Genomic DNA, 19503 nt, shown 5'->3' with positions numbered 1-19503 from the left:
CAAACTACACTCAAAAGAAGCACTCCAGAGATTATTTTTACATAATATCAAATGTTCCATTCCCAAGAGCTCATTTACGTCCCCAGGTGTCCCCAAGCCTGCCCATCTGAACCATTTCTAAATGTTTTCAAAGGTTTGTGAATCACATAACTGATTAATCTCAGCATTTTGTTCTGCCTCCCGCTAGAGAAGACGAGGAAGATGTTTGGTGTATTTGTCTTTCAGATACTGTGTTTCAGAGTATGACATACCAGGTTGTTCTGCATCAGTGCCTCCCGTTTATCACCTTCTGCTGCTCTGAGATTATCTTTGGGTCTCACAAATGCTCTTTATGTCTCTAGACATAAGAGAAACTACACTTTGAGTCAGATATAACTCTAAATCTTAGGTTAGTCTACCTTAGAATTTATCTCAAAATGGTAGATGTGTTTTAGAATACAGTATCTGATCTAAGCTGGTTACTAGGTGGTCATTAACTGGTCCAAGCTGATAGAACCATCTAAGACCAGCAACAAACCAGTTACCAGCTTATGGCACTCAAGCTAGTTTTTGGAGGAGCTATAAAATGACTTCCATGTTCCAAAAGCAGTTTAATCTGGATTTTCCTGTAGGGTAGTAAACATTTGCAAACATTAATTTCAAAATGAGTAGGACAAATAAATCCAAAGGTTGCGACTTAAGCCAGTTGCCATTGTGATTGCCGTTTTAGAGTGTGCATAGTCCTTTGAATAAAAATTAGCTGCTTCGCCCTTCATTTAATGCCCATTTGTGGTGTTTTCATGAAATATTTTAGTCTCAAATGTTTCTTGAGTTAAAGGTTTGATTGTTTTGCAGACATGCAGATGTTTTTTCTTTGTATTCATTGATTGGGTTGTGAATGGTAGATGAAAACTGTACTGACTCTCTCATCATCTTTCTCTCTTCATCCTGTAAAACTATGCTCTGGTTGTGGAGACTGCACTTTATTCTTTTCCCCTTCTTTATGACTTTTGCTTTGTGTTATCTCTCTCTCTCGCTCTCACTCTCTCTGGCCTGAATTTCTCCCCATAAGTGTCTGTTCTGATGAGGTTTTAGGCCTCATGGATTTGTGAGTGTGTGTGTTTTGTGAGTGTATGTATTATATGTGTTACCTGAACAGGTGACATCGTCAATGCATTTATATTCTACCAGGTGAGGGGAAGAGACGGAAAATGACACCTGGTATAAACAGCCATCTCTGCTGATACTCTGCAGAAAATACATGGAAGATATTGTAATATAAGATATACAAAAATGTTTAGAAAAATATAGTTGTTTATTTTATAAGATGTCAAATAGATTGAAGATACATTTCTATACAAGTGTATGATTTGAGAGTAAAAACAGGTATTTTGTAACAGATTAATGATTGAAGTGTCTTACTTTGGGGGGACGTAAAGCTTTCTGTTTGTCAGTTCAGCGAGTTGATGTTGCACAGTTAATTATGTATGGCTTGTTTTTCCCTCTTATTTTTCTGTGTATATATACCATCACAACAAGCTTTAACATATTGTTAATATTGTTTTAAAAGAAATTAATAATAAAAAAGTTTACATTCTGAAACAATTTGGATGTTATACTGACTCTTAATTACTTTTTAATCCACAATATTTTAAACAAAATTTGTATTAAATACAATTAGTTATATAAAATATATTGTCTATATAGATGTTATAAAAAATTAAACTTAGATATATTTTACATCTCAAATCTGACCCATTTCTGAAGAACCAGCCATGGCCTCTCACCTTTTGTCTTTCAGCATGTTGTAATATATGTAGATCAAATTTGACCAGAAAAAAAACCATTATATAATAAAATGCCAAAAGATTTAAATTGGATGAGGAAAAGACACATTTGGCTTCAAATTGTTTCCCAAAATTTCTTCTAAATTTGTGTTACTCCGACGATATAGAACTTCAAGATATTTTTCTAGCGTAATACACGTTGGGACCATAAAAACACATTTTCATTAAGGCCCGCTGTTTTCAATGTGCGTCAAATATGCCCAATAATCCCCAAAGGTGGGTGCATAGGGTATATGTCGAACATCACCTGACTAAACCCGGAAAACAGGTCTCATTGCTTCCGCTTGTCGGAGAACGTGTTAACAGCCGTATTAAATAATAGCGATATCTATGGACTTTTAAGATAGTCAGTTAAACTAGCTAGCTGTTTTTATTGTTGACGTTTTATTCAATTTGTATATCTAAATGTGAAAAGAATACAAATAAAAAATCTTTTAGATATCAGTCCGCATATGTGATGGACATTGGTTATGATCATCATTGGTATCTACTTTGAAGGCATCTTGAGTAAAACTGCTTCATATTTAACTAAGCATATGCAAAACGCTTGAACCGGAAGCGACGAGACCCGGTTAACAGAATACGGAAGTCTGTTGCGCATAACCCCTATAGAATTTAGGTGTCGCTGTTGATTCCTCCGGGCCTGTAGGTGGTGGTGTGGCTTGTTTTTGATGTTTTGTTGCTCGAGAAGAAGAAACACGAACTCGGCGCGCGCTTGGAGTTTGTTTACATTCCGTGAGGCTCGAGTTGACTTCATGAGCAATAAAATCGTATAAACGTATATGATTTCAAAATGTAAATGAGTAATACCGTGTATATTCCATATAAGCAAGCTAAATGACTAATCTCAGCAAGTCTATCTCCTATAAACAGTCTCTCATAAACCTAAACGTCATTATTTCGGATCTGGTTCGTGTCATGTAGAGTTTCCGGGTTTTAGTCCGGATCTGGACGTTCAAATCTCTGGTTTCAGTGATGGCAGGTCCAGCGGATCACAGTGACAGCGGGTCCGGTTCTGCTCTTCAGGCGGTGTTTGAGCAGCTGCGGTCCGCGCACACTCTATCCCTGACCCTCACCAGCCCGCTGTGCCTGGCTGTTATCGCTCTGGACCGGTACTTGAGCGTACAGCATCCAGCCGCTGAGAGCTACAGCTACGACCTGACGGTCACGGACGGCCGATGGCGGATAAAGTGTCAGCTGGCGGACAGTCTGAGCCAGTGGGTCCGGACAGGCTCGCTGCGCTGCGGTGCCGGGGTCCTGGTGTCCCAGCTGTCAATAGTCCACGATGAGACGAGGCTGAGTCACAGTTACGTTAGGATAGACAGCATCCACAGCGTCCCGGAGAGTTTTCTGTCCATTAAAGACGTGGGGAGTATCCCGGAGTGGTGTCAGGACCATGTGACCCGGTCCGATGGACCTCTGCAGCTGAGCAGAAAGTATTATTTACCACTGTGGATAAATGACGATCCTTATGGAAGCGTGTGGATTTCTTATAGCCCACCGCCAGACGTGGTCATTGATGGTATGAGATCATGTTCTTTTCAGAAGTTTAAAAACTGTTTAATTCCACAGTGCAGCGCCCAAAACCGAATAAATTGTAATTCTTTACCCATCTTTGCCACTATCCTTCAAACCATTAGGCTTTGCCCATTTGTCAGCAAGAATTTTTTTATTTAATACAATTTAGTATGATCACTAAAGCTGCACATAATGTGTTGTGTAATAGGAGTGTTATCTTCTTTTATATATTGTTAATGTTGTTGTATTTCTGTGTATCAGTGTCTAGAATCACTCTTCTCGCTGATCTGGAAGCGTTCTTTCACAGCTCCAGGCGGCCTCTCCCACTGCTGGTCCGAATTCTGCACAGGTCCAGGATACGGTACTATGGAAAACCAGGACAAAATATTGACTTCCCATTTCAGGTGAGTCAATGAGAAAGGATAATTTTGTCTGCAGCTATTCATTATTTCAGTGCATGATTATTTCAGGGCTATGATCTCTTTTTTCTCTCTTTCACTCTTTCAGGTGTACTGTGAGGTTGCTGATCAGAGTGGCATCATGTCCATGGTTGTATGGAATGATCTTTGTCCTGAATGGTTCAACAGACTGACAGTTGGCTCGGTTCTATATCTGCAGCAGTACTCGCTGAAACACAGTTATCAGAACCGGTCTAGACCACATATCCGCACGCTCTCTCTTACGACTTTCAACTCCATTGGTATGGATTCCAGAGCTTTTCCAATGCTAGCTTTCATATGCTGCAATTTCAGCTAGGTTTGTTTTATACAGGTTCAATATTGGACCATTTCCCAAAAATGTTGAACTATTTCAGCTCTTTGTTTATGGTTGTTCTGTGGGTTATAGAGATCAGCCTGAATCCTCGAAGTCCTGCATCTGTAGTGACAGTGATTCCACCAAAAAGTGTTCAGCCTCAGTGGAGTCTGCCTGATGTCCCATACAGCTTTGCCACAAGGTACACAGATTTATTTAAAATTTCAGGGCATTCTGCTCTCACATTTTGAGTTATTACACTCAGGTGGCATTATGGCTAAACCCAAGATGTCTCGCAAGAATGTACACTACTGTTCAAAAGTTTGGGGTCAGTAATTTTTTTGTGTGTGGAAAAAAAATAAATAAAAAATAAACTTTTTTTCAGCAAGCATACATTAAATTGTTCAAAAATGATCATAAAGACTGGATAATATTACAAAAGATTTCTATTTAAAAAAAATGCTGTTATTTTGTACTTTCTATTTATCAAAGAATCCTGAAAAAAATATTACAGTTTCCACTAAAATATTAGGCAGAGCAAATCAGCATATTAGAATGATTTCTGAAAGATCATAAACGTATATGATTTCAAAATGTAAATGAGTAATACCGTGTATATTCCATATAAGCAAGCTAAATGACTAATCTCAGCAAGTCTATCTCCTATAAACAGTCTCTCATAAACCTAAACGTCATTATTTCGGATCTGGTTCGTGTCATGTAGAGTTTCCGGGTTTTAGTCCGGATCTGGACGTTCAAATCTCTGGTTTCAGTGATGGCAGGTCCAGCGGATCACAGTGACAGCGGGTCCGGTTCTGCTCTTCAGGCGGTGTTTGAGCAGCTGCGGTCCGCGCACACTCTATCCCTGACCCTCACCAGCCCGCTGTGCCTGGCTGTTATCGCTCTGGACCGGTACTTGAGCGTACAGCATCCAGCCGCTGAGAGCTACAGCTACGACCTGACGGTCACGGACGGCCGATGGCGGATAAAGTGTCAGCTGGCGGACAGTCTGAGCCAGTGGGTCCGGACAGGCTCGCTGCGCTGCGGTGCCGGGGTCCTGGTGTCCCAGCTGTCAATAGTCCACGATGAGACGAGGCTGAGTCACAGTTACGTTAGGATAGACAGCATCCACAGCGTCCCGGAGAGTTTTCTGTCCATTAAAGACGTGGGGAGTATCCCGGAGTGGTGTCAGGACCATGTGACCCGGTCCGATGGACCTCTGCAGCTGAGCAGAAAGTATTATTTACCACTGTGGATAAATGACGATCCTTATGGAAGCGTGTGGATTTCTTATAGCCCACCGCCAGACGTGGTCATTGATGGTATGAGATCATGTTCTTTTCAGAAGTTTAAAAACTGTTTAATTCCACAGTGCAGCGCCCAAAACCGAATAAATTGTAATTCTTTACCCATCTTTGCCACTATCCTTCAAACCATTAGGCTTTGCCCATTTGTCAGCAAGAATTTTTTTATTTAATACAATTTAGTATGATCACTAAAGCTGCACATAATGTGTTGTGTAATAGGAGTGTTATCTTCTTTTATATATTGTTAATGTTGTTGTATTTCTGTGTATCAGTGTCTAGAATCACTCTTCTCGCTGATCTGGAAGCGTTCTTTCACAGCTCCAGGCGGCCTCTCCCACTGCTGGTCCGAATTCTGCACAGGTCCAGGATACGGTACTATGGAAAACCAGGACAAAATATTGACTTCCCATTTCAGGTGAGTCAATGAGAAAGGATAATTTTGTCTGCAGCTATTCATTATTTCAGTGCATGATTATTTCAGGGCTATGATCTCTTTTTTCTCTCTTTCACTCTTTCAGGTGTACTGTGAGGTTGCTGATCAGAGTGGCATCATGTCCATGGTTGTATGGAATGATCTTTGTCCTGAATGGTTCAACAGACTGACAGTTGGCTCGGTTCTATATCTGCAGCAGTACTCGCTGAAACACAGTTATCAGAACCGGTCTAGACCACATATCCGCACGCTCTCTCTTACGACTTTCAACTCCATTGGTATGGATTCCAGAGCTTTTCCAATGCTAGCTTTCATATGCTGCAATTTCAGCTAGGTTTGTTTTATACAGGTTCAATATTGGACCATTTCCCAAAAATGTTGAACTATTTCAGCTCTTTGTTTATGGTTGTTCTGTGGGTTATAGAGATCAGCCTGAATCCTCGAAGTCCTGCATCTGTAGTGACAGTGATTCCACCAAAAAGTGTTCAGCCTCAGTGGAGTCTGCCTGATGTCCCATACAGCTTTGCCACAAGGTACACAGATTTATTTAAAATTTCAGGGCATTCTGCTCTCACATTTTGAGTTATTACACTCAGGTGGCATTATGGCTAAACCCAAGATGTCTCGCAAGAATGTACACTACTGTTCAAAAGTTTGGGGTCAGTAATTTTTTTGTGTGTGGAAAAAAAATAAATAAAAAATAAACTTTTTTTCAGCAAGCATACATTAAATTGTTCAAAAATGATCATAAAGACTGGATAATATTACAAAAGATTTCTATTTAAAAAAAATGCTGTTATTTTGTACTTTCTATTTATCAAAGAATCCTGAAAAAAATATTACAGTTTCCACTAAAATATTAGGCAGAGCAAATCAGCATATTAGAATGATTTCTGAAAGATCATGTGACACTGAAAACTGGAGTAATAGCTGCTGAAAATTCAGCTTTGCCATCACAGGAATAAATTACATGTAGGCATATTAAAATATTTTAAAACAGAAAATAGTTAAATTGTAATAATATTTCACAATATTGTTTTTACAGTTTTTTTTTTTTTATCAAATAAATGCAGCCATGGTGAGCATAAGAGACGTCTTTCAAAAACTTTACAAAAACAAAATCTTACTGGTCCCGAACATTTGAATGGTAGCGTAAATCAGTGTGTGTGTGTGTCAAATGCAAATATGCAAAGCATAGCTAAAAACTAATGTGTTATTTTATTGCATTTTTAATTGCATGGTTTTAATTTGTAATACCTTTATGTTACTGCATTTGTCTTGTTTACAATACATGTTTGTTTGTCATGAAGCCAAACAACAATTTTCTAAACCGCTCCCTGTGATCAGGTCAGAGGTGGTTTCGATGAACAATAACCAAGCCTGTGACATCATTGGTCTAGTGACATATGTGGGTCGGGTTGAGCGAATTAGGAGCAAGGAAAAGACAGGTGTATAGCCTTTTATTAAACAGCTGGTTGTCAGTAATAGTGCTTGCTAATATAAGCTGCATTATTACTATTACTTAGGGTTGGGAATTGGTCAAAACACTGTTACATCTGCGTGTGTGTGTGTGTCAGGACCTGAGAAGTTCTGGGCATATCGTTGGGTACATGCAGTGGATGGGACAACTGACTCTCCCTTTATCCTGGAGATCTTCTCCTCATCCCAGCCAGAGATCTTCAACAACATCTGCCCAAGTAAACATCAGTCCATGTACACATTCGTTGTATTCCTCTTATGCTACATGACCTTATTTGATTCTCTCTCTTCCTCTGCAGTGACGTATCTGGTGTGCACTCAGATGAGAGTATGTCAGACGGGCTGTTCTGTGTATCTGACCAGTAGCACAGAAACACAGCTCTTCATCACAGGTAGATTTCAGACAGATCATTCAATCAGTCAGTGAGGTCATAGATAACCATAATCGGCTCAGCTTTATTTAGATGTTTGTGTGTGTGCTTTCACAGGCTGTCATAAAAAGCAACCCTATGTCAATGAGCCAAAAGTTAAAGCATTCATTCAGTGGACTAAGACACTGAAAGACAGTGTCATGCTGCGGAGGACTGCGGTTGGAGGACATTACTGCTACCCTCCTGGGCCACCCACCTTCACACCAACCACCAACAGCAACAGTAAGATTTAGCCTCCTTAAATTTAAACAGTATTGCGACTGAGATCATCACACACAGTCTTGAGTTTTTTTGATTTTCAATGTTCAGAAGACTCCAGAATTGTTCTAAGACTATATGTAATGTTAAATGGACAGTTCACCCAAACATTCTGTCATCATTTACTTACCCTCAAGTTGTTCTTAACCTGTATGAATTTCTTTCTTTAGTGGAACATAAAAGAAGATATTTTAAAGAAATTTGGTAACCACAGTTGGTAGCCATTGACTTCCATAGTATGAAAAAAATACTATGGAAGTCAATGGCTACCAGCAACTGTTTGGTTACCTACATTCTTCAAAATATCTTCTTTTGTAAAGACAAAAATTCATACAGGTTTGGAACAACATGAGGGTGAGTAAATCATGACAAAATTTGTGATTTTGGGTGAACTATGATTTAACTAAACACACTAACTCAGGGTTCCTCAAATCTGGTCCTGGAGGGCCACTGCCCTGCAGAGTTAACTTAAACCCTGATCAAACTCACTTACCTCTGATATTCCAGGGATCCTGAAGACCTTGATGAGCTTGCTCAGGTGTGTTTGATTAGGGCTGCAGCTAAACTCTGCTGGGTATCGGCCCTCCAGGGCAAGATTTGAGGAACCCTGCACTAAACACATGAATTCCTGTGTGTTGTAGATGAGCCAATTACAGCAGTGGCTGATCTGAAGGGGGAGCTGGAGAGTCTGCAGTACAGGGAGCACAGGAGAGTGGCTGTACAGGGTTACTTGGTTGCCGTGCAGTACCACACATGGCCAACACAACCTGAAACGCCACTCAGTGAACTACAGGTCTGTACAACTCAATCAAGTTGAAGCAGCCATCATAAGGATAGTATGTTATTTCCCTGTATATTTCTGAAAATGTGCTCACAAAAATAACAACGGTGTGATGTCATTACTGCAGGAGGGTGTGTCTGTACGAGGAGTCAGTGACACTGGAGCTGCCATTCCTCCCTCCACAATGGAGGAGATGACTCTGACACAGAGAGAAATGGATTCAACCTCACCTGATTCTGACATTACAGTCTCACCCAAACGCAGGAGAGTGCAGACAGGCTCAAGGTAAGGAAGGCATTCTTCACCAGTGGCCATTGGATTTGTGTATCAAATCCATGATGATATTGTTCATTATTATCTGCCTACCTCTAATATGCAGATTTGGTGCTCAAGAAAATGTTTTTTTTAATTTTATTATCAGTGTTGAAAACAGTTGATGCAACCATGATACTTTTTTTTTCAGGATTCTTTGATGAATAGAAAGGTAAAAGTTATTTGAAATGGGAATCTTTTAATTATAAATGACCTCAAAGTTTTGAAAAGCAGTTTAAATATTTAAGGAAAATTCTAAAGCCAAATCCAGTCAAAAGGGCAAAAATGTATGTGTCAATAAAAACCGTGCAAAATACTGTTTCTTGGCAGGTAAGGCATTTATGGCTGGTTTACTTACCATTGGCAGGTGTGGAAATGAGTTTGAATGAATATTGCTTAATTTGTGCAAATGCTGTGTATAAAATGTTTTTGATATCATTAGTGTGTCACAAATATTTTTCCCTCTTTATTCAGAGGAGTGCATCGGCAGTATTTCACCAGATCCAAAATGCAGTCCAACAGGTAATCTAAGAGTCTGTGTGCATTGAATTTATTTAATACACGAGTTTCACAATTTGAGTTCAATTACTGAAATAAATGAACTTTTCCACGACATTCTAATTTATTGAGATGCACCTGTACTTAGACTCACTTCAGCCTATTCATGAATTGTGCAGAATTTTATATTTTTTGTATAATTCAGCATACTAGTAATAATAGAACATCTATATGTTTTCCTCTAAAATATTGTGTATTTTAATCTGAAAACCTGCCTGTTGTAGTTTTAAGTTCCACCCAGCTATTACTGAGATTCAAACAGGTCAGAGTGACAGAAATTTCATTTGATGTATATTCATTCTGCAGTTGAAAACTTGAAACTTGTATATTTAATATACATTTATTTAAATTTCTAATATAATGTACATTTATTTAAATTTCAGTGCCTTGCCCTATACATTTCCATCATAAATGCATAATGTAAATTATTATTATTTTTATATTTTTTTTTTACTGAGGTACTAAAATTATTTTCTGCAAAAATTGACTGCTTGCCAGAAGATTTCTTTAAATCTCCCTTCTGATTGGTCCCTCAGGCAGGCGGCGGGCCTTACCTCTCATGAAGAGGAGGAAGAAGAGCGACGGGATGAAGGAGAGTTGGAGTCAGAGGAATCTGAGGTTGAAGACGAACACATATCAGCTAGACAGTCAGCTGTAGGAAAAGGTATTGTACCCTCTAAACATCACTGACACAAGTATATATAATAAAATAACATGGGGACATAAAGACATAATAAATTATATTTTAAAATACATTAAACAGAAGAGAGTTCTTTAAAATTGATATTAAAATATGACTATTTTGATCAAATAACTGCAGTCATGGTGAGCTAAGAGACTTTTAAAATCAATAAATCTTATTGATCTTAAACTTTTGAACGGTATTGTTATATATTTTTTTTTCTCTAAAGAGATTGACCAGACATCACAAGTCCCAGGCTTACAGCAAGCTGCCAGCCACCCCACTGCATTATGGGAGAGTAGAGTCTGGCCGTTAGTGAAACAGCAAGTGACCGATCACTTTTACTGTGGTAGACTCGATCAGGAAAGCGTTCCGGAAAAAATCCACTTTGATGACAGAGAAGTTCTACTACATCACCTGAACCTGAGCCCAGCCAGATGGACGCCCGATCTCACCTCACAGATGCACACGCACACACCTGTGGCCTGCACCGGTTACTTCACACTCACAATTCTAGGTAAGAACAGCACTTGCAGCTCACCATGTTGTGGAACGGAGCTATAGCTTGAGGTGATAACTGGGCTTCTCTTCTTCTCTCAGGGCTGAATCAAACGGCTGCAGTAGATGTTCTGTTTGTGCCTGTTGTCTCCCCTGATGACCCCAGAGCTGCTGGAGTGCCGCACACTCAGCATGACAACTCACTGCTGTCCTGCATATCAACAGGACGACTGTGTGTTCGGCCAGATGGTAGCTGCCCTACACCAGGTGTGTATGTGTGTTCTATTGTTCTGTTCACATTCTCAATCTCTGCTGAATAACCGGAGTCACAATGACTTACTGTAGCACTAAAGTGTGTGTGTGTGTGTGTTTTCTCCAGGGTCATTGATGAGTTCTGCCCCACAGCTTGAGTCAGAGCGTGTGGTGTGTATTCTTGATCTCTGTCTGCTCGGAGAACGCAGGGTAGAAATTATTTGCTCCAAACTCTACAGGACAGCAGACATCTGCCAGCCCAATGGCACACAATGAGACGCCACACATCATGAAAATAATCATGCAAAGAAAAAAGCCCTGTGCAAGTCAGATGACAAACATACTGGGATTGATATCAGTGTGTTCTGATCCGAGTTCAGTTGTTTTAGGGGACTGGAAAACTAGGGCCTGGATTTTATGTGTAAATGGGCCAGAAAGTTGTTTTGTATTTGTATTAATAATATAAGCTTCCAACCTGTTGTTTGTAATTTCAGGAAACATTTTAGAAAAATAAACTCAAAAACATTTTTTTAAATACCTTTATTTTCATCTCATGCTTTTCTGTTGCACAGGCAACAAAGATTCATGTAAAGACAGCATAAATTAAACCTTTTAACAAAAACCCATTAGTGCCCTTTGAGAGATACTGTCCAAAATGGTGCTGGACAACCCTACAGTTGAGTCACATTTGAAACATCGAAACTAAAGATGCAGCGTGAACTAATATTTTGAAATATAACCGATTTAACTGCTGTTATCTGAAGTTCTGACATTATTTTAGTCTCTTTTTTTTTCAATTTCAAACAAATAGACAGTCTAACTATGTAGATAAGGCTTGATATATTTACTCCTAACCCCTGTAAAATGTATTTTAGAAAATACGTGTATAAATCAAATGTTTTTGATCATATAAAAAAATGTTTTTTTGTGTGGTCCAGTTTTCGATGTAATTCTTTTCACAGTATAAAATAAGCACAAAATTCCTGTTGCTACAGGAATTGAGGTCAGAAATAAATCTGGAGATTAAACTAAGGGACCACAGGCTTTTTATTAAAATACTGTTACCCTGGGTTTTTCTCCATAGCGTCAACAAAATGTAGATAATGTGTGTTAACAAGGAAATGTGGCCCTGTGTGTGTTTGATATCCCTGCTGAGGTAAGAAACTTCTCATAAGTGTGAGGCAGCACAAAAAGAAAAGCGTAACATTACCTTCTTCCACATCATTGGTAAAGCATGAATGTCCTAATCACAAACCGATCAAACGCTGCTGGAATCATGGCACATTAAAACATCTCATTATATCCTCCATCTTTCTCTCTGCTGCAGTTACTCATTCAGCTCCGTGTGCTGTACATGTCTGCGTCCTCTGGATTAGACTGGCCATGGTCAAGCAGAGACGGGTCAGGAACAAAACTTGACTTCACTAGAATGGAAAGAGACGGTGGGTTTTAGAATATGGAGAAGAGAAGTGCTTATGCTGCCAAGTCATGTAAGAATTACTGTTTTTACAACATAAACATGAAGATGCATATGAACGCCACCACAATGTCATAATTAAAGAAACATGGTGGAAGCAAGCTGGTATTGATCATAACACATTACCGTTCAAAGGTTTGGAGTCGGTACGTTTTTTTTGTTTGTTTTTTTTAGAAATTAAAGGCACAATATGTAATTTTTCACCGCTAGAGGGCGCATATTCAAAATAAACAAATAGACAAAGGAGTAGTTTGGTGATGCCGTGACTGAGTGTGGAATCATGGGAGTTGTCGTCTTCATCCCCACAGCCGATACAATCCGACGGGACTCGGGCAGAAATCATGTTCATGGATGAGCTAATGATTTATTAACGTAGTAGAATGAAGCAGGGTGAGGCTGAAAGCCGTCGAAGCGAAACGAAGCCGCTGAACGAGCATGACGGCTCGAAAGCAGCGGAGCTTTTATTATGCCACAGTCGACCGCTTCCGCTCCTTCCGGTCGTGTGTATGTGGGGGGAAAAGAAGCAGCGCTGTTTTATCATACTAGATGCATTTGAAAGTTCTGTTATAATGCTACTCTGTGCGGTCGTCACCGGTCTATTAAAATGCACAACATATTAAAGCATCTTTGGTGTTTCCATGTTTTCTACAAAACAAAACCGGAAATCGAGGGGTTACGACATCATTGGCAGGCGACACAATGATACTATAGATACGGTCCGTGTCACTAGTTAAAATTGCTTATTTCTCTGGATTTAAACATTCTTCGAAACATTTGGGATAATGTAAGTACACAAGTCAGCAAAATATATAACACTGTTCTAGTGGTTTTTGGATATTTTAATAAAAAAATCTTACATATTGTGCCTTTAATGCTTTTATTTAGCAAGGACACATTAAATTGATCAAAAGTGGCAGTAAGTATTTACACTGTTAAAAAAAGATTTCTTTTCAAAATAAATGCTGTTCTTTTAAATACACTATTCATCAATCCTGAAAATATTGATATAATAAGAAATGTTTCTTGAGCACCAAATCAGCATATTAGAATGATTTCTGAATGATCATGTGACACTGAAGACTGGAATAATGGCTGCTGAAAATTCAGCTTTGCTGTCACAGGAATCATTCTTTTAAATACATTAAAATAGCAAATAGTTATTTTAAATTTTTGATCTAGTAAATGCAGCCTTAGTAAGCATAAGATACTTCTTTCAAAAACAAACAACATTTCCCATCATTCACACAGAAAGGCAGCTGGAGATTGATAGAATAAACATTCATACATAAAATAAAATATATAAAGCATAAATGACACTTAATTAGCATCTTTTGCTCTTAATTAGGCATTCCTGTCTTTGTCGGGTAGTTAAAAAAAAGTTGAAAAAAAATTAAATTGATCCAAAGGAATTGGGATAGTTGCATTAGACTAGTAGGAGGGGAAAATGCTAAATAAAAATCAAACTTACTTCATAACTAAATACGTTTCCTCACCTGTGGCTGGCTCAACTACAGTAGGCTCAGATGAAGGTGGGGCCTCTTCAGCTGGGGGAGGTGTCAGAGGAATGGCTTCTTCAGCAGGGGGCGGGACAACAGAAGCAGGTCCCTCATCTACTGTGGTTGGGGTGGCATCTTCAGGGGGTGTGGTTTCCTCTACTGTAGGTGGAGTTGAGGGCGTGGCCTCCGTAGGTGCAGGGACTACAATTTCTGGAGCAGCTTCCAGAACATTTTCAGACTCCACAACAGAAGTAATATCCGTTTCAGCGGAAGGTGTTGGCTCAGGAGCAGGGGTGGGTTCAGTGGTGGATTCTGCATCTAGGACAGGCTCAGGGGTAGTTTCTGTAACTAGAGCAGTTTCAAGAACAGTTGCAAGGGGAGATTCAGGTTTAGATGGTGGGGCAGCAATTCCAGATGCTTCATCAACAACAGGAGGAGGTTCTACAGCATCTTCTGACACAACATCAGCTACTGGGGCTAAATCCACTGATGGGATGACTTGTGGTATTGGTGTAACATCCTCATCTGGAACCGCAGTGGCCCGCTCAGACTCGGGTGGCAGTTCAGAAAGTGCTTTAGTGGGTGATTCTATATCTGAGCTTGTATCCGTGGCAGCAGACTGTATATATATTAATCATAAAAATAAAAATTACATTGCAATACATACAAATATTTTTTAAATAATTCTACAAGTGGACAAACTGAGTAAAATAAATGCCAAATTATCTTGACAGCTCACTGGCTACACTTATAAAGCATAAAACTGGTGTGTCATTTTTAAAGTTGCCATAAAATGCAAGTAGCAAGAGATATCTTCATCTGTATTGTGATGTACATCGACATGACGTGAGCAAAACGGATTATCGAAAAAGAAAGAATGTAGGGCAAGGACTTGGTTCTATGCATTAGTTGTTGATTGGATGGCAGATCTGAATGAGAATATGGGTTGATTGTGAAAAAGGGGCAGGGTTTAAGCAGACTAAACGATTGGAAAATCTGTCATACATAACCAGAAAGAAATCCGCCGATTACACAAAGATCATGTTATGAAAAATGTAAAAAAAATAAACATGCATGGATTAATTGTTCACAATATTATCAATAACATGCATTTAGAAAATAGATTGGGTGAATTTTCATTTCACGCTGACTTAAAGCCCCTTAAATTTGCATTTGCACTGATACATTTAGCAGACACTTAACCATAAAACCCATATAACTTGGGTTTTAATATGCAACTTTGTAGATTACCTCCACACTAACAGCAGGCGTGATGATATCTTCCTTTGGTTTCGATTTAAATATTGAAGCAACAGATGAACTGACAGCATACACCTTTTTACCAGTAATCTATGGAAAAAAAGAGCACAAATTAAGAGAAAAAAACAGATATATTTGAAAGTATATAAGAAATGATTTCCTAGGTTTGGGAGAAATTAACATCAAGTATATATATATATTTTTTTTTTTTGAGAGAGAGAGAGAATGTACCTTCAGGACTCCCACAGTCTGTGTGGGGTAACATACTGCAGTACCAGTGGTAGCCAGACCAAGAGGAACGATAATCCTCTTTAAACGAGAGCCTGGGCAAAAGCATGCATTCACACAGATATAGCTTCCTAATCAATTTAAACAATAAGACAGCTCAAAGTAACTGCATGCTCAGCTTACCCTTGCGTGCCAGAATCAGGCCACCCAATCCGGACACACCGATGACACCCACTCTAGGCAGGAAGCCAGGGGGTGGATCTCGAAGGAAGTGATATGTGTCTAAAACCAGAGAAAGTCAGGGGTTAAAGGTCAGGTTTACAGTCATTTCCTCCCTCTCTCTCGCTCACTCACTTGCACACGTCAGGCTTACCTTGCCCTGCATGGTAAACCGATATCACTCCAACTTTGACTGAATTGATGGTGCTCTATAAAAACAAGAACAGATCATCTTTCATAAACTCACTTCTTCAATGACAAATTAATTCCTTATCACAGTGTGACTGAACACACCTGCACAGCTCTGACGTATGGCTGCAGGCCCACCCTCACGGCCCCCAGCCCTGTCTGCACTATACCAGGCTGTCCCTCCACAAACTGCACAGCAGGACCATCTGGGGAGTAGATAGACAACTAGACCGAGGCAGAAAAGAGAGAGAGAGAGAGAGGTCATGGTGATATATTTAACATGTATTACTTCACATACACTACCATTCAAAAGTTTGGGGTCAGTAAGATTTTTCACAAGTACAGTAAAAACAGTAATATTGTGAAAAATTATTACAATTTACCATTTAAAATCACCGTTCTATTTTAATATATTTTAAAATGTAATTTATTCCTGTGAATGCCAAGTCGAATTTTCAGCAGCCAATACTCGTCTTCTGTGTCACATAATTCTTCTGAAATCATTCTAATATGTTGATTTGCTGCTCAAGTAACATTTCTTATTATTATCAATGATGAAAACAGTTGAGCTGCTTTATAATTTGTATAAACAGTGATACATTCTTCAGGATTCTTTGATTCATATAAAATTCAAAAGAATGGCATTTATTTCGAAAAAAATATATTTTGTAACATTATAATGTCTTTACTGTCTGTCACTTTTGATCTATTTAATGCATCCTTGATAATTTACAGGCCCCACACTTTTGAATTGAAGTATAAATTGACTTGCACTTTCTACAAACATTTCAAACAATAATATGGTACATTGTTGTTCACATATTTTGGTAAATGTAGTAGGTCACTCAGGTATTCCATGCATACAGGAAATTAACATATTGCACACCACATACATACTACAAAAACAGTACTTACAGTATGGTATATATACCATTCCAAATATGATTTTTTTTACCTCTCTTGGAGATATTAGCTCCTCATTTATTTTCTCATTTATGGAATAAATTCTGAATGAGCCCAGACCCACTGCAATGGCAGCAGCAGGAAGCGCTGCATACTTCAGAATCTGATGATCAACACAACAGTTTAATAATACAGACTGACTTCTGTTGTTGATCATAAAACCATGATGTATACCATAAATGATTGCATATTCATATACCATAATATTTAAATGGTACTACCATGGTTCATATACAAAACATTTTTGTATGTGTTGTGTAGTTTTCTGTGAACGTCTGTAGTATAATAACTATAATAACTATCAGCTTTGGCCTGCCTGAGTGTTTTCCCCGTTACAGCTCCTTGATTTTCCTTTAAGCACATTATCTGTATTAGTTTAATGGACTGAATCAAGAGACGACGCTTTATAATCCCTATCCTACTACTATGAGTGACAGAAAGTGACAGAGAGAATGTCGTCTCTCAAAACCAAAACCGAGTCAGCTGCCTGACTAGAGACAGGTGTCTCAGAGCGATGTCTAGGCAACAGATTATGTTTAAAACAGCCAGTGAGTGATCATTAGTGTGTGAGAGTGAGTTTAGGAACAGCATGTTCTCCGCTCTGGTTTAACAAACACGTGCTCACTCTCTGATTAACAGCTGCATCAAGTAAACATGAAAAATTATACTTGTCAAGATGTGTGAAACTATTCTGCAGAATGCACATATTATAAAATAATACACACGATCACTTGAACTAACTCAGTTGGAAGTGTAACTCACCTTGGCCGTCATGCCGGTCCCGCCCCCTTCAGTCTCACTACGGAAAGCGGGAGGAGTCCTGAAATCCCTCAGAACGCGAGAGAATATTCATGATGGGGTTCTCATAATAATAATAATAATAATAAATACCCAATTTAGGCTATAAGAGAGATAGATAGATTGTTGTTGTTATTATATAAATAATATGTTTAATAATAATAATAAATTCCCCAATTATGTCATAAGACAGATTAATTATTGTTATTATTATATAAATAATATGTCATAATAATGATAATAATAATAATCGAGAATCTCCATTCTCAGTTTATCCAGAATCGTGCAGGTGCAGCTCCAGTTGGTCATTTATCCACATGTAATGTAAACAAATAAATTACTTTAATTTCAGATAAAGCCTCAAAGCTAATTTTTTTTTTTTTCCGTATGTCATGTGCAGGGCTCCGTACTTGGATTTGGCAGTTTAAAAAAAAAGAAAAGAAAACGTTAATGGACAACAAATACGAACACAAAAGTGGTGCCTTAAAGAGGAAAAAGAGGTGGAGAAGTTAGTCGCAAGGACATTGTGGATGAATTTGACGAAAAGAAGGCCGGAGAGTGCAACTAAATCGAGTGAGTAAAGTGTATTTAAAATGTTTATGTCTGCTGAATAGGCTATTTCTTTGGGCCGCCGTGCCGATATTGTTTGGCGTGCAGTAGTTCAGTATTAACATTGCAAAGTGTTAGTGTAGCCTATTATCTAAATTATGTTGGTTTGGTGGTAAAGATCTTGCTTTTGACAAGAAAGCCATCAAAACCCATGAAATCTTTGGTAAACCAATCAAAATTGGTATTGCATGTCAGTGGATGTATATCAGAAATGGTGCCACATACAGGTGCGTTTCAGCTTGAGATTTCACTGGACATTGGAAACATCACAAAACACAAATGCAGAGAACTCCGTTTATTAGTTTAACATTTTACAATCTGTATTATATATATATATATATTTATATATGTATTTATATTTCTGAAAGCAAAGAAGGTTAGCTTTGAATACTGTGAATAGATATCAGGCTCTTCCTGGTGTTTTAATATACAGAAAGGGAATTTTTGAATGAAAACCTTGAAAAAAGAGCAATATGTTCCATCTCAATGTTGCAGTGCAATTTACACCTTATACAGCATAGCCGTGTGGGGGAGGGGGGGGGGACATGCCCTTAAAACCACAGTGAAACCCCGATGGCCTGGATAACACGCACTCACTCACACACACACATCATGGGATGAAACACAGTGAAGTGTAACATTCTACATAAAAAGAATCATTAAAAAGGTAACTGCAATGGGCAGATGTGATTTTGAGAGTCGCTTTGGTAAGAAAGCATCAACAACGGACGTAAAGTATTGTCTGTGTGTGGGTAGTGTGTGTGTTTGTTACAATGAAATTTACAATTAACAAGCCATTGAATGAGTACATTCTATTCAATTAAAATACATCCCACAAGATTCTAAAAAGTGACAAACATAACTGTAACACTGAGCACATATGCAGGGCTGTGTTTAAAACCAGTGTGTCTCAATGACTTCTTAATGTGGACAAATGAGAACAACATTTAGAAAGGGGACATTTTGCACTCCACCGCCGGGAATGAACCTATTGATTTTTGTATTTTAACCTCAAATTCTCTCCCATGTGACTTTAACCAATTCTAGAATCCTGAGCCACTGACGTCTAGAATTGCGAAAGGGAATGAAACGTTCGCTTTAGGCTTGTGGAGTCTGTCTAAGGGACACGTACATTAGCAAACAGAAACGAACAACCTGAATGTAGCCCATAGCTCA

The 19503-nt window shown here is 38.7% G+C and overlaps 3 protein-coding genes across 3 annotated transcripts; 2 read left to right on the top strand and 1 right to left on the bottom strand.

The window, feature by feature from the left end:
* Positions 1-2801: 2801 nt before the first annotated feature.
* LOC107680354 (uncharacterized protein CXorf57 homolog) lies at positions 2802-4378 on the top strand. Its single transcript, XM_016476213.1, has 5 exons — positions 2802-3348; positions 3606-3748; positions 3852-4044; positions 4191-4299; positions 4363-4378. Exons 1-5 carry the CDS (start codon positions 2802-2804, stop codon positions 4376-4378), a joined length of 1008 nt encoding a protein of 335 aa, XP_016331699.1.
* Positions 4379-4719: 341 nt separating this feature from the next.
* Positions 4720-11569, top strand: LOC107680386 (uncharacterized protein CXorf57 homolog). Its single transcript, XM_016476258.1, has 15 exons — positions 4720-5419; positions 5677-5819; positions 5923-6115; positions 6262-6370; positions 7185-7285; positions 7415-7534; positions 7616-7708; positions 7805-7969; positions 8647-8798; positions 8914-9071; positions 9573-9620; positions 10193-10320; positions 10568-10855; positions 10939-11103; positions 11216-11569. Exons 1-15 carry the CDS (start codon positions 4873-4875, stop codon positions 11362-11364), a joined length of 2559 nt encoding a protein of 852 aa, XP_016331744.1. The 5' UTR covers positions 4720-4872; the 3' UTR covers positions 11365-11569.
* Positions 11570-11700: 131 nt separating this feature from the next.
* Positions 11701-17756, bottom strand: apool (apolipoprotein O-like). The gene is made up of 9 exons (XM_016476259.1): positions 17683-17756; positions 16913-17023; positions 16063-16182; positions 15923-15977; positions 15733-15831; positions 15553-15644; positions 15313-15411; positions 14059-14680; positions 11701-12512 (listed from the first exon to the last, which is right to left on the bottom strand). Exons 1-9 carry the CDS (start codon positions 17692-17694, stop codon positions 12424-12426), a joined length of 1299 nt encoding a protein of 432 aa, XP_016331745.1. The 5' UTR covers positions 17695-17756; the 3' UTR covers positions 11701-12423.
* Positions 17757-19503: the final 1747 nt, after the last annotated feature.

Source organism: Sinocyclocheilus anshuiensis, unplaced genomic scaffold, assembly GCF_001515605.1.
Source record: "Sinocyclocheilus anshuiensis isolate Anshui unplaced genomic scaffold, SAMN03320099.WGS_v1.1 scaffold1262, whole genome shotgun sequence".
Lineage (NCBI taxonomy): Eukaryota > Metazoa > Chordata > Actinopteri > Cypriniformes > Cyprinidae > Sinocyclocheilus > Sinocyclocheilus anshuiensis.
This window is presented reverse-complemented; position numbering and strand designations above follow the sequence as displayed.

Coding starts and splice junctions, on each gene's coding strand:
- LOC107680354 (XM_016476213.1), top strand. CDS start 2,802: ATGGCAGGTCCAGCGGATCACAGTGACAGCGGGTCCGGTTCTGCTCTT. Junction 3,349..3,605: donor GCCAGACGTGGTCATTGATG/GTATGAGATCAT, acceptor TCTGTGTATCAG/TGTCTAGAATCACTCTTCTC. Junction 3,749..3,851: donor ATATTGACTTCCCATTTCAG/GTGAGTCAATGA, acceptor TCACTCTTTCAG/GTGTACTGTGAGGTTGCTGA.
- LOC107680386 (XM_016476258.1), top strand. CDS start 4,873: ATGGCAGGTCCAGCGGATCACAGTGACAGCGGGTCCGGTTCTGCTCTT. Junction 5,420..5,676: donor GCCAGACGTGGTCATTGATG/GTATGAGATCAT, acceptor TCTGTGTATCAG/TGTCTAGAATCACTCTTCTC. Junction 7,970..8,646: donor ACCAACCACCAACAGCAACA/GTAAGATTTAGC, acceptor TGTGTGTTGTAG/ATGAGCCAATTACAGCAGTG.
- apool (XM_016476259.1), bottom strand. Junction 16,183..16,912: donor AGCTAATATCTCCAAGAGAG/GTAAAAAAAATC, acceptor GCCTCGGTCTAG/TTGTCTATCTACTCCCCAGA. Junction 15,412..15,552: donor AGACTGTGGGAGTCCTGAAG/GTACATTCTCTC, acceptor TTTTTTCCATAG/ATTACTGGTAAAAAGGTGTA.